At 41.7% G+C, this 14,600-nt stretch overlaps 1 protein-coding gene across 1 annotated transcript; it reads right to left on the bottom strand.

Annotated features, from left to right (window-relative positions):
• Window positions 1–11,764: 11,764 nt before the first annotated feature.
• Window positions 11,765–12,763, bottom strand: LOC138085712 (olfactory receptor 7A17-like). Its single transcript, XM_068980217.1, has one exon. The coding sequence runs from the start codon at window positions 12,731–12,733 to the stop codon at window positions 11,765–11,767; it is 969 nt and encodes a 322-aa protein (XP_068836318.1). The 5' UTR covers window positions 12,734–12,763.
• Between the last annotated feature and the right edge of the window lie 1,837 nt (window positions 12,764–14,600).

Genomic DNA, 14,600 nt, shown 5'->3' with positions numbered 1-14,600 from the left:
GCGACTTCACCTTCACCTTCACCTTCAGTAGAAAGTGCTGAAAAATAAACCTCTCCCAACGCAAGGATGGTGAATGAGGATATTTCAATAAAACATGATAGAATACATCAGAATGTGCTATGAAGAAAACAAATCCAGGTATAAAGGAGAGAGTGGTAGGAGGTGTTATTTTGTCCTGAGTTTTCAGGGAAGAGCTTCAAACTAGGTGATGTTTGAAGATTCCTAAAGAGGGAGAGAAGAAGCCTTTGTGATGTCAGAAGAAGTGTGTGCCTGGCAGAGGGAGCTGCCACTGCTAAGAACCTGACAAAGATGCTTGTTCCACATGTTCAAGTGCAAACAAGGAAGCCAGTGGGGCAAAGGAATAAGTAGGAGTGGGAGTGATTAGAGATGTTGTCAAGGATGCTGAGGAACAAGGTGGCCTTCCTGCTACAGCTGAACCTTCAGCACATAGAGAATTCCTCCTTCCATGTGGTTCTTTGCACTTTATGAATTTAGTTTAAAATCATCCTGTGAATTATGTCAGTTTCCCTACTTCATTCCATCTATTGACCAACTTCTGACCTCTGTATTATAAGTCATCTTAACATATGAGTACAGATGCCTCTGCTTTAATGCCAAAGAATGCTCAATCTACCCCACAATTGCACTCATCTCACATGCTAGTAAAGTAATGCTCAAAATTTTCCAAGCCAGACTTCAGCAATACGTGAACCGTGAACTTCCTGATGTTCAAGCTGGATTTAGAAAAGGCAGAGGAACCAGAGATCAAATTGCTAACATCTGCTGGATCATGGAAAAAGCAAGAGAGTTCCAGAAAAACATCTATTTCTGCTTTATTGACTATGGCAAAGCCTTTGACTATGTGGATCACAATAAACTGTGGAAAATTCTGAAAGAGATGGGAATATCAGACTACCTGACCTGACTCCTGAGAAACCTATATGCAGGTTAAGAAGTAACAGTTAGAATTGGACATGGAACAACAGACTGGTTCCATATAGGAAAAGGAGTACATCAAGGCTAAATATTGTCACCCTGCTTATTTAACTTCTATGCAGAGTACATCATGAGAAATGCTGGACTGGAAGAAGCACAAGCTGGAATCAAGATTGCCAGGAGAAATTTCAATAACCTCAGATATGCAGATGACACCATCCTTTTGGCAGAAGGTGAAGAGGAACTAAAAAGCCTCTTGATGAAAGTGAAAGAGGAGAGTGAAAAAGTTGGCTTAAAGCTCAACATTCAGAAAATGAAGATCATGGCATCTGGTCCCATCACTTCATGGGAAATAAATGGGGAAACAGTGGAATCAGTGTCAGACTTTATTTTTTGGGGCTCCGAAATCACTGCAGATGGTGATTGCAGTCATGAAATTAAAAGATGCTTACTCCTTGGAAGAAAAATTATGACCAACCTAGATAGCATATTCAAAAGCAGAGACATTACTTTGCCGATTAAGGTCCATCTAGTCAAGGCTATGGTTTTTCCAGTAGTCATGTATGGATGTGAGAGTTGGACTGTGAGAAGGCTGAGTGCTGAAAAATTGATGTTTTTGAACTGTGGTGTCTTAGAAGACTCTGGAGAGTCCCTTGGACTGCAAAGAGATCCAACCAGTCCATTCTGAAGGAGATCAGCCCTGGGTGTTCTTTGGAAGGAATGATGCTAAGGCTAAAATTCCAGTACTTTGGCCACCTCATGCAAAGAGTTGATTCATTGGAAAAGACTCTGATGTTGGGAGGGATTGGGGGCAGTAGAAGGGGATGACAGAGGATGAGATGGCTGGATGGCATCACTGACTCGATGGAGGTGAGTCCGAGTGAACTCTGGGAGTTGGTGATGGACAGGGAGACCTGGTGTGCTGCGATTCATGGGGTCCCAAAGAGTCAGATACGACTGAGCGACTGAACTGAACTGAACTGAATTGAACAGATGCCTCTGCTTTAAGATCTGGTATCTCTTCACAAGGCACAGGCGCACGCGCGCACACGCGCACACACACACACACACACACACACACACACACGATGTTTCTGGTTTGTATTACTATCATGAACTGGTCACCCAGATCCACCATCGTTAGGTCGTGAATGGCTAGCACATCGAGCTTGTCAGATGAAATTATTATTCTCCAAAAGAAGGTATAACTTTTATCCAGAAGTTCCAGGATTTTTTTTTTTTTAATTTATGGTGTTTTTTATTGAAGCATAATAGCTTTACAGAATTTTGTTGTTTTCTATCACATCTCAAAATGAATAAGCCATAGGTATACATATATCCCATCCCTTCTGAACCTCCTTCCTATCTCCCTATGCATCCCACCCCCAAATTCCAGTTTATAAACGTCCTATAGAACAATAAATTGTTGGTAAGGCCAATTTCTTCTCGGTATTTAGAGAAGAATGAAAAGTGTGAGAGAGAAAGAAAAAAGTGAAATGAAATGGACATAGGCAAATTAAGAGGGAAAATATGCAATAAACTCAAATGGCCTCTGAGACAATCCATCAACGAAAAGTTTCCTTGCTTCACCAATATTCCAATTCCAGTGGCATCTCCTTGATGTCCAAGAAATAATAATAAAGAAAAATATATTTTTCCAAGGACATAAACAGGGATATATTCACGATGTGATATATATTACAGTTTAAATATCTCAAGAGAATAAGAAAATGGAACATAAACTACCAATTCAAAATCAGAAATAAATGAAATATAACAAAAGTTGGATATATTTTATATGAAGAAGCAGAATACTGCTTTTTCTTGAGGGGTTTTCCTATTTGTTTACTTCAGTTCATAAATAAGATTATTAGACTTATTGTCTACTTTTACTGAAAGCCTTTTATTCCTCCCATTCCTTCTCATGGGGCTCCCTTGGTGGCTCTTAAGTAAAAAATCCGCCTGCAATCCAGGAAGCCAAGGTTCAATCCCTTTGTCAGGAAGATTCCCTGGAGAAGGCAATGGCACCCCACTCCAGTACTCTTGCCTGGAAAGCCTCATGGATGGAGGAGCCTGGTAGGCTGCAGTCCATGGGGTCGCTAAGAGTCGGATACGACTGAGGGACTTCACTTTCACTTTTCACTTTCATGCATTGGAGAAGGAAATGGCAACCCATTCCAGTGTTCTTGCCTGGAGAATCCCAGGGATGGGGGAGCCTAGTGGGCTGCCATCTCTGGGATCACACAGAGTCGGACACGACTGAGCGACTTCACTTTCCAGTATTCTGGCCTGGGAAATTTCATGGACAGAGGAGCTGGGTGGGCAACAGTTCATGGAGTCGCAAAAGGATCAGATATAACTTAGCAACTAAACCACCACCACCATTCCTTCTAACTGAACTTCCTCTATTACCATTTGTCAACATTGACGAATGAAGGGTTCACTTTATTTTCAGACCTAAATAGATACACTAATATTAGGAAAGCCAGAAAATAACAGCAGTGACCTCTGGCCTCTGGACTATGCTAGATTGGTCCTCAGTGACATCAGGTACATGCTCCTGGATTCCATCCTCTTTGACCTTCTCCTGAAATGTGTAAAATGTGGAGCTCTCACCTGCCTGCAGATTGAGAGAAAAGGCTTTCCCTGTAGAGATCCAAGTTCCTTTCTAAATGATTAATGATGCAGACCGAATTTTTTTACCTAAACAAGACAACAGGAAGGGATAAAAATCAAGCATTGCCTCCCAGACAGATTCAGGAATCTAAATTAAGGCCTAGGTACTCACCAACAAAAGTGGCACAGGCTGAGGGGCTGTAGCAGAGGAGATATTTCCAGCTTCTTGTGTCAGCTCACAAGGCTTCTCTGGTAGCTCAGTGATAAAGAATCCACCTGCAATGCAGGAGTCGCAGGAGATGGGGGCTTGATCCCTGGGACATGAAAATCCCCTGGGGGACTGCATGGCAACCCACTCCAGTGTTCTTGCCTGGAGAATCCCATGGACAGTGTTGCCTAGAGGGCTACAGCTCGTGGGGTCTCAAAGAGTTGGACAGGACTGAAGGGACTTAGCAAGCATGCACACATGTCAGCTAATTGGGTATATTTTCCTTTTGTTACTTCAGCCTCCAATACATGATTTCCCTTGGGGACACCGGGCTGGACACAATGCAGTTATTTTTCTGTTGATTCTCTGTTGCTATGTGATTGCATTATAAGTGGGTGATTCAGTTTTTATCATTCCTTTCCCTTTAATTCTCCTGCTTTCAAAGCACTAAGGCTCCAGAACCCCATCACATCCCTGAGATCTAATTCTTTTTTAAACTATAATACTGAGGATTTGTCTTGATGAGGTCCCTACAGTCTCCAAAGCTTTGATTTGTGGTAGAGTTAAAAAAAAAAAAAACAACAACAACAAAAAAAAACCCTACTAAAATTTTTAAAACTACTATTTCCCTCTTCGGAACTGGGGATAACCTTGCTCCTTCAGTATAAAAGTGTGGGTATTATACTCCCTGGATTCATACTAGTTTTTCCAAGCCAATTACAAGTTTCTCAGTTATATCAGAAGTCAACAGCTGCCCTTTAGTTAGTCTCTCATTATAAAATGTTTATAACTATAAGAAAAATATTTATATGTTGATATGATAAATGAAAATCACTCAGTCGTGTCGGACTCTTTGCCCCACATGGACTATACAGTCCATGAAATTCTGCAGGCAAGAATCCTGGAGTGGGTAGCCATTCCCTTCTCCAGGGCATCTTCCCACCCCAGGGATCAAACACAGCTCTCCCGCATTGCAGGCAGATTATTTACTGGCTGAGCCACAAGGGAAGCCCAGGAATACTGGAGTGGGTAGCCTATCCCTTATTCAACGGATCTTCCTGACACAGGAATTGAACCAGGGTCTCCTGTGTTGCAGGCAGATTCTTTACTAACTGAGTTATCAGAGAAGCCTGATATGATATTAATACGACCATAAACCAGGTTTCCCAGGTAGCTCAGTGGTAAAGACTATGCCTGCCAAAGCAGAAGATGTGAGAGACGCAGGTTTGGTCCCTGGGTCAGGAAGATTCCCTGGAGGAGGAAATAGCAACACACTCCAGTATTCCTCCCTGAAGTATCCCACGGATGGAAGAGCATGGCAGGCCACAGTTCACGGGGTCACAAGCAGTTGGACACAACTGAGTGACTAACAATGACCATCAAATTCTCTTAGCATCTTAGAGTGATTGTCAAATGTAATTTTTTAAATAGTGCGTTTTTTGAGGTAGCACTTTTATGGACTCCATTCTCTGTTGTCAGATTGGAACTCAGAAGGATTTAATGTTCTACATAAAAGTACAAACCAAGTAAGGGCTGGAGTCTGGATTGAGGTCTCTTAGTTCTGGAACTCTGTCCCAGTGATTCTCAACCAGACATGATTTTGACACTGGAGACACTTGGCAATATCTGAAGGGATGCTACTAATCTCCTATAAACCACAGAACAGCACCCAATACAAATAATTCTCCTGCCCAAGGCAGCGTAAGAATGTGACAAATCCTATTCCAGACAAGAATATCTATATTTTCACTGTTCATACAAATCACCAAGGTCTGTGGTTCAAATGCTGATTCAGATTCCTCAGGTCTCTAGTGGTCCAGGGACTGTGTTTCTGATCATTTGAGCCAGAATATCATATTCCAGTTTAAATTCTTTACACCCTGAAAAGAAGGGAACTTCTTTAACACTAGCACTGATGGTACTTTGATACTGGCCACTGCAAATAATCTTTTCAGAGCCCTGTGTATGTCTTCATATCTTAGACTATAGATGAAGGGGCTCAGCATGGGTGTGATCACAGTGTACATCACCGAGGTGATTGCACTTGACTCTGAGCAGAAGGGCATGAGTAGCCACAGGGCTGAGGTATACTCAAAGCCCATCCAATGAAACAAGGATACAAGTGAGAGGTGAGATGCACAAGTGGAAAGCACTTGGTACTTCCCCCAAGCTGATGGTATTCCAGATAGAGAGGAAACTCTTAGAGTAAAGGATCCCAGGGAAGACATTTGCTGTTCAGTCACTCAGTTGTATCTGACTTTTTGTGACCCCATGGACTGCAGCACGCCAGGCTTCCCTGTCCCTCACCATATCCTGGAGCTTGCTCAAATTCATGTCCATTGAGTTGCTGGTGCCATCCAACCATCTCATCCTCTGTTGTCCCTTTCTCCTCCTGCCTTCAATCTTTCCCAGCATCAGGGTCTTTTATAACAAGTCAGCTCTTCACATCAGGTGGTCAAAATATTGGAGCTCGAACTTCAACATCAGTACTTCCTGTGAATATTCAGGATTGGTTTCCTTTAAGATTGACTCGTTTGATCTTGCAGTCCAAGGGACTCTCAAGCATCTTCTCCAACACCACAGTTCAGAAGTATCAATTCTTTGATGCACAGACTTCTTGATGTTCCAACTCTCACATCCATACATGACTACTGGAAAAACCATAGCTTTGACTAGATGGACTTTCTTCAGCAAAGTCCCTGCTTTTTAATACACTATCGAGGTTTGTCAAAGCTTTTCTTCCAAAAAGCAAGTGTCTTTTAATTTCATGACTGCAGTCACCATCTGCAATTATTTTAGAGCCTAAGAAAATAAAGTCTCTCACTGTTTCTGTTCTTTCCCCATCTCTTTCCCTTAAAGTGATGGGATCAGATGCCATGATCTTAGTTTTTTGAATGTTGAGTTTTAAGAATGCTTTTTTTAAAATATAAATTTATTTCTTTTATAATATAAATTTATTTATTTTAATTGGAGGTTAATTAGTTTACAATATTGTATTGGTTTTGCCATTTGACTCTCCTCTTTCACTTTCATCAAGAGGCTCTTTAGTTCCTCTTCACTTTCTCCCATAAGGGTGGTGTCATCTACATATCTGAGGTGATTGCTATTTCTCCTGGCAATCTTGATTCCATCTTGTACTTCATGCAACCCAGCATTTTTCATGATGTACTCTGCATATATAAGTTAAATAAGAAGAATGACAATATACAGCCTTGGCCTACTCCTTTCCAAATTTGGAACCAGTCCATTACCAACCTGGAATATAACAGTTTCAAATTACATCATCATGTCATTAAGAAAGGTGTCACAATTGACTAGTTGGACTTCTTATTTGCTTTTACAGGAAAAGTACAGAATTCCAAGAAGGTACAGAAGGACAGTTACAACACTGTTAATCTTTGTAACAAAGATTGTAGGGCACTCATGTACCAAACACCAGAACCAGCAATCAACAAAGTGTGTGTGTATGGGGTGGGGGGCGGTGTTCATGGTGACAGGATAGTGCAGAGTTTGACAGATGGCCATGAAGTGGTCATAAGTCTTTGTGGTCAGTACAGTGCTGCCCAAATCTACAAAGAGTAGGTAAAATTATATTCATAGGTTATGGCTTTGCCTGCTTTGGGATGGTGGTGAATGTGAAACATATCTTAAAGGAACAGATTGGAAAAGAATTACATGGGTGTGTGGAGTCAGAGATGGTGGCTAGGATAATAAACAGGTTTCTAAGCACAGTGATCTGGTACATGGAGAGAAAATGTGAAAATATAAGGTGCTGCAGTTCTGTTTTCTCTGATAATTGCAGAAGAAGAAATTTTGAAATTCGTGTATCATTTCCTGGTCTCATGTGGCCCTCATCAACTTGTTGATTTTTTTCTCTTTGATAATAGCTATTCTTACTGTGGAAGGTGTACCTCACTGTGATTTTGGCTTCTGTTTCTTTGAAGATTGATGACGTTAAGCCTATTTTCATGTGTCTGTTGGCCATTTGTATATCTTCCTTGGGAGAAAATTTCTAGTGAGGGTCCTCTACTCGTTTTTAATATGGTTGTTTATTTTTTTTAATTGAGTTTACTTAGTCTGATATATATTTTGAGTTTTCTGTTTCTGCCTATCAACTTGATTTTTTGAGTACTTTTGCCTTCTCATTTGAAGTAGAAGAGAACACTTCAACTTTGCTTATATGACAGTTCTGGGTGCTGAACCCCTCAGGTTTTCTTTATCTGGGAGCACCTTTATTTCTTCTTCATATCTGAAGGATACCTTTGCTGGATGGAGGATTCTTGGCTAGCAGTTTTTTTATCACTATAGTTTCAGAATAATATTCCATTCTCTCTTGGACTGTGGAGTCTGTGCTAAGAAATTTGTTGATAACCCAAAGCAGGTATCTTTTCAGGGTTCTCACTTTTTTTCTGGATACTTTTAATGTTCTTTCCCTTTAATAACTTTTATTGAAATGTAATTGATTTACAATGTCATATTAGTTCCAGGTATACAGCAAAATTATATATATATTAGATTCTTTTTCCAGTATAGAATATTATAAGATATTGAGTTTATTTCCCTGTATTTAATTCCCTAGGTCCTTGTTGATTGCTTAGTATATAAAAACAGCATGCTTTCACTGACATTTGAAAAAGTGTTCCTTCATTTATTTGCTGTATTTCTGACTGCACCGAGTCTTCCTCGCTTTGTGGGGGCTTTCTCTGGTTGCTGAGGTGGGGGGCGCTACTCTTCACTTCAGTGACCTCTCTTGCTGCAGAGCACAGGGTCTACAGTATAGGCTCAGTAGTTGTGGTGCCCTGGCTTAGTGACTCTATGGCGTGTGGAATCTTTCCAGACCAGGCATCACCCCCAGTGCCTGTTCCCACCTTGGCAGGCAGATTCTTGCTTACTGCACCACTGGGGAAGTCTTTTCATTAATTGACTTTTGATAGTTTTAATACGTGTGTGTTGGAGAAGGTCTTTTGCATTGAAACATTTATGTGTCCTATTATACCTCTGTAGATGTGTGCATTCGGTTCCTTCCCCAGACTAGGAAAATTCTCAGCTATTATTTCCATACATAATTTCTCTGTTCCTTTCTCCGTCTCTTCTGCTTTTGAGACACCCAGTATCCTTCTTACCTATTCTAGTAGAGTCAGAAGTTTCTCAGAGAATATCTTCATTAAAAAAAAAAAAAGAAATCTGAGTTCTGTCCTCACTTCTACCTGAATCATTCTACCTTTGAACTCACGCTCTCTCTACTCCATATGGTCTCCACTTCCAGTGCTTTGCAATTCATCCTTCGTCTCATTTACTGAGTTCTTCAGCACCAGAATTTCTGTTCAAGAGCTTTCATTATTTTAGAAACTGTTCCTTATGTTCATTACTTTTATTCCTCAGCTAACTGAAGTGTCTTTGGGAGTTTTCTTCTAGCTTGTTGAGCTTCTTCATGACACTATCTTGAATTCTCCACTTGCTTGATCACAATCTTACATGACCGTTAAATTAGTTCATGGATAACTGTTGTTTTCTTTTTGTGATTTCATGTTACTGTGGTTGTTCATGGTGCTCAATGGGTTGCTCCTCTGTCCATGCATTTGAAGGAGCAAACAGTGTTCTTAAGTAGGTAAAGCCTTGTATACTTTGATTCTAACAATTCAACAGATTGCTAACAGAGGTCCTTCTGCATTTTTCAATTAACTGACTTTGTGGCACAAGTTTTTGGTTTCTTTCTCATGAGCTGCTCCTGCCATATTTGAGGAACTACATTTTTTGCATTTCATGGCCTCTTCCAGAGGCATTGCCATTGTCCTTGCCATCAATGTTTGTGCCTCCAGCATCACTGGTGACCTGGTGTTGTCAGCGTCCCTGATGAGGCTGGCATCTTTGCTGGGGAGAGGTCCTAGAGTGGTAGGTGCTCTTGCCACATGCACGGTGACCTTGTGTGAGGGCCCCCCACTGATGCCTGGTTCCCTGGGGCTGCAGGTGCTGCTGCATCTAGGAGGCCGGGGTTACGCGCACCACCTACAGTGGGACTCCCAGGTGCTCTGGGGCTGCAGCCTCAGCTGCCTCGGCCATGGGCTGGCATCAGCATCATCGCCTCTGCTGTTCCCCAGGCTCCACCTCCTCCATGTGAAAAATCTGCTCCCCTTCAGATGTACAGCTGTGTGTATCTCTGGTGTCCTGATGTGTTGGATAGAAAAAATAAAAACAACCAACTTTATTTATGCATGATGTTATCTACAAGTTGTAGATTGAGGGGAGAAAAAAAGAGAGTGTCTTCTGCCACCATAATACTGACGTCACCAATGATAGACTTTTCCCCACAAGCTATAAGATTAAAACTGGGGCTTCCCAGGTGCTGCTGCTGCTGCTTCTAAGTCGATTCAGTTGTGTCCGACTCTGTGCAACACCATCGACAGCAGCCCACCAGGCTCCCATGTCCCTGGGATTCTCCAGGCAAGAACACTGGAGTGGGTTGCCATTTCCTTCTCCAATGCATGAAAGTGAAAAGTGAAAGTGAAGTTGCTCAGTCGTGTCTGACTCTTAGTGTCCCCATGGACGGCAGCCTACAAGGCTCCTCATTCATGGGATTTTCCAGGCCAAAGTACTGGATTGGGGAGCCATTGCGTTCTGCTTTCCCAAGTGGCTCAGGTGGCTTTGTGGTTAAGAATCCACCTGCCAATGCAGGAGATGCAGGTGATGAAAGTTTGATCCCAGGGTCAAGAAAATCCCCAGAAGGGAAAATGGCAACCCACTCCAGTATTCTTGCCTGGAGAATCCCATGGATAGAGGAGCCTGGTGAGCTACACTCCATGGGGTCACAAAGATCAGACACCACTGAGGACACATGCATAAGCATATGATTAAAATACACAAATAAATGGAGTAGACTATCATATATTAGTGAACAAAGAATTGCTACATGGCTCCATACAACCTCATGGATGAGCTTTAGAGTTCCAACATATAGAATTACTGAGAAACATAGACTCATGAGAAATCCAGCAGAGATCAGAACACCTCCTAAATATTAAATCTCACTTGATAATAAAGACATCACATTAGAGAAGTTACTGTTAGGATGACTGGTTATGCAGCAACAAGTAAATTAAGAAAATAAAAAATGGTATAGGACTGAGATCAACTCCAATAATGTCAATCTATGCATTTACTCTGATCTTTAAAGATAGCATTCACTATTCTGTTTTTTAATTGTATTACAGATAATGATATTAAAATGTTTATTCCATTGCAGTTTCCTTCCAGGTAAGCAGGATATTGACAAACATGTTTGCACAAATTGTGACCTGAACCACATGACTGGATAGGTGGTCAAGCTCTCTAGTGAGTCATCTTTGATCATGAGGTATATACACCAGTGTTCTTGCCTGGAGAATCCAAGGGATGGGGAGCCCGGTAGGCTGCCATCTATGGGGTCGCACAGAGTCAGACATGACTGAAGCAACTTAGCAGCAGCATACATATAGAAAAATTTGACCTTTGAGTAATGCAGAGTTTGGAAGCAATGGCACTTGGTGCAATTGAAAATCTGCCTGTAACATTGCAATCAACCCTCCTTATCTGTAGCTCCACACCCTCTGATTTATAATTATAAAATTATATAAATTGTCCTGGGTTTCACTTGTACACTTTTTCATATGAGTAATATATCACATGAAATGTTTATTTCCCTGAAAGCAAGGCAGAAATTACTCGGGATGACATTTGTCATTTAAGAAAGTATTATTCCTCATGTCACTCCACAAAAAATAGGAATGTCCAAATATCTCATATCTAAAGTTTGGAAAATTTTGAAGTAGAAAAAAATCACAACTTAAATAAAAAAACACCTAAATGATAATATAAAAAGAAATTTTAATAAAGTGAGTAACTGAGACTGTATAGAAAAGTTGAATTTTTATAAAAATGGATATCCAAGGAAATAAGTAGAAGGAGGAAATTTTATTCCACACTGAGGAAAGTGTCACAATTTCTGATTCTCAGGCTTGAGCAATGCAGTCAAGGGCACTTCATCTGCCCCAGGACAATTGGTCTTTTTATAGCTATTATTCCATAGACTCTCTTCACAGCCCTCTTTATGTCTTTGTTCCTCAGACTGTAGATGAATGGGTTCAGCATCGGTGTGACCACAGTGTACATTACGGAGGCTGTTGCACTTGAGCGTGAGCTGTGTGTAGCAGCAGAACTAAGGTACACTCCCAGGCTCGTACAATAAAATAAGAAGACAACTGAGAGATGAGATGCACAAGTGGAAAATGCTTTAAGCTTTCCCTGAGTTGATGAGATTCTTCGTATGGCAGAGACTATCTTAGAGTAAGAGTAAAGGATACCAGCAAACGGCCCACCAGCTAGTAGCACTGATGCCACATACATCACCATGTCATTAAGAAAGGTGTTAGAACAGGCAAGTTGGACCATCTGACTGAGTTCACAAAAAAAGTGGGGAATTTCCACCTTTGTACAGAAGGTCAGCTGCAAAACCATCAAACTTTGTAACAAGGAATACATAGCACTCATCATCCAGGACGCCAAAACCAGCAGTCCACAGAGCCGAGGGTTCATGATAACTGTATAGTGCAGGGGGTTGCAGATGGCCACAAAGCGGTCATAGGCCATCACTGTCAGGAGGAAGTCATCTATTCCAGCAAAGAATATGTAAAAATACACCTGGACAATGCAGCCTTCGTAGGTTATGAGTTTGCTCTGGTTCTCAATATTCTGGAGCATCTTTGGGATGGTGGTGGAGGTTAAGCAGATGTCTACAAAGGACAAGTTGGAGAGGAAGAAGTACATGGGGATGTGAAGGTGGGAGTCAGAGATGGTGGCCAGGATGATGAGCAGATTTCCAAACAAAACGATCAGGTACATGGAGAGGAAAAGTCCAAAGATGAGGGGCTGCAATTCTGGATCTTCTGAGAATCCCAGAAGAAAAAATTCAGAAAATTGTGTATTGTTACCTGGTTCCATGTGGTGGAGGTGACTACCAGGAAAAATGAAAATAACATGAATAATTTACACACAAATTGGCATAACTCGCATAGTGCAATTTCTATTTTGCTCTCAATAAATTAATTTTAATATCTTGTGTTTAGAAAAGTTCTATTTCATCTCTACCTGGGCATTTTTGGCCATTCTCAGCATATTCCCAAAGGAATCACACATTCTACAATTGTAATGAGAAATTTAACTTCCCTGGTGGTTCAGAGAGTAAAGCGTCTGCCTACAATGAGGGAGACTCGGGTTCAACCCCTGGGTCAGGGAGATCCCCTGGAGAAGGGAATGGCAACCCACTCCAGTATTCTTGCTGACCCCAGGCCACCCCACCAAAATAATAATGATAACTGTGGCTGTGTGGGAGCAGGAGGGCCGAGTGGAGCTACTCCATGTTCAAGGTCAGGAGGGGTGGCAGTGAGGAGATACACCGCATCCAAGGTGTGGAGCAGCATCTGCACTTTGCTGGAGCCGTTGTGAAGAGATAGCCCACGTCCAAGTTAAGAGAAACCCAAGTAAGAAGGTGGGTGTTGTGAGAGGGCATCAGGGTGCAGACACACTGAAACCATAGTCACAGAAAACTAGTCAATCTAATCACATGGACCACAGCCTTATCTAACTCAATGAAACTAAGCCATGCCATGTGGGGCCACCCAAGATGGGTGGGTCATGGTGGAGAGGTCTGACAGAATGTGGTCCACTGGAGAAGGGAATGGCAAACGACTTCAATATTCTTGCCTTGAGAACCCCGTGAACAGTATTAAAAGGCAAAATGATAGGATACTGAAAGAGGAACTCCCCAGGTCGGTAGGTGCCCAATATGCTACTGGAGATCAGTGGAGAAATAACTCCAGAAAGAATGAAGGGATGGAGCCAAAGCAAAACCAATATCCAGCTGTGGATGTGACTGGTGATGGAAGCAAGGTCCGATGCTGTAAAGGGCAATATTGCATAGGAACCTGGAATGTCAGGTCCATGAATCAAGGCAAATTGGAAGTGGTCAAACAGGAGATGGCAAGAGTGAACGCCGACATTCTAGGAATCTGCAAACTAAGATGGACTGGAATGGGTGAATTTAACTCAGATGACCATTATATCTACTACTGCGGGCAGGAATCCCTCCGAAGAAATGGAGTAGCCATTACAGTCAACAAAAGAGTCTGAAATGCAGGACTTGGATGCAATCTCAAAAACGACAGAATGATCTCTGTTTCTTTCCAAGGCAAACCATTCACTATCACAGTAATCCAAGTCTATGCCCCAACCAGTAATGCTGAAGAAGCTAAAGTTGAATGGCTCTATGAAGACCTACAAGACCTTTTAGAACTAATACCCCCAAAATATGTCCCTTTCATTATATGGGGCTGGAATGCAAGTGTAGGAAGTCAAGAAACACCAGGAGTAACAGGCAAATTTGGCCTTGGAGTACAGAATGAAGCAGGGCAAAGGCTAATAGAGTCTTGCCAACAGAATGCACTGGTCATAGCAAACATCCTCTTCCAACAACACAAGAGAAGACTACACATGGACATCACCAGATAGTCAATACCGAAATCAGATTGATTATATTCTTTGCAGCCAAAGATGGAGAAGATCTATACAGTCAGCAAAAACAAGACCAGGAGCTGACTGTGGCTCAGATCATGAACTCCTTATTGCCAAATTCAGACTTAAATTGAATAAAGTATGGAAAACCACTAGACCATACAGGTATGACCTAAATCAATTCCCTTATGATTATACAGTGGAAGTGAGAAATAGATTTAAGGGACTAAACCTGATAGACAGAGTGCCTGATGAACTATGGATAGAGATTCGTGACACTGTACAGGAGACAGAGATC

Source organism: Capricornis sumatraensis, chromosome 9, assembly GCF_032405125.1.
Source record: "Capricornis sumatraensis isolate serow.1 chromosome 9, serow.2, whole genome shotgun sequence".
Taxonomy (NCBI): domain Eukaryota; kingdom Metazoa; phylum Chordata; class Mammalia; order Artiodactyla; family Bovidae; genus Capricornis; species Capricornis sumatraensis.
The sequence above is the reverse complement of the archived record's forward strand: the minus strand, read 5'-3'. Positions and strand labels throughout refer to the sequence as shown.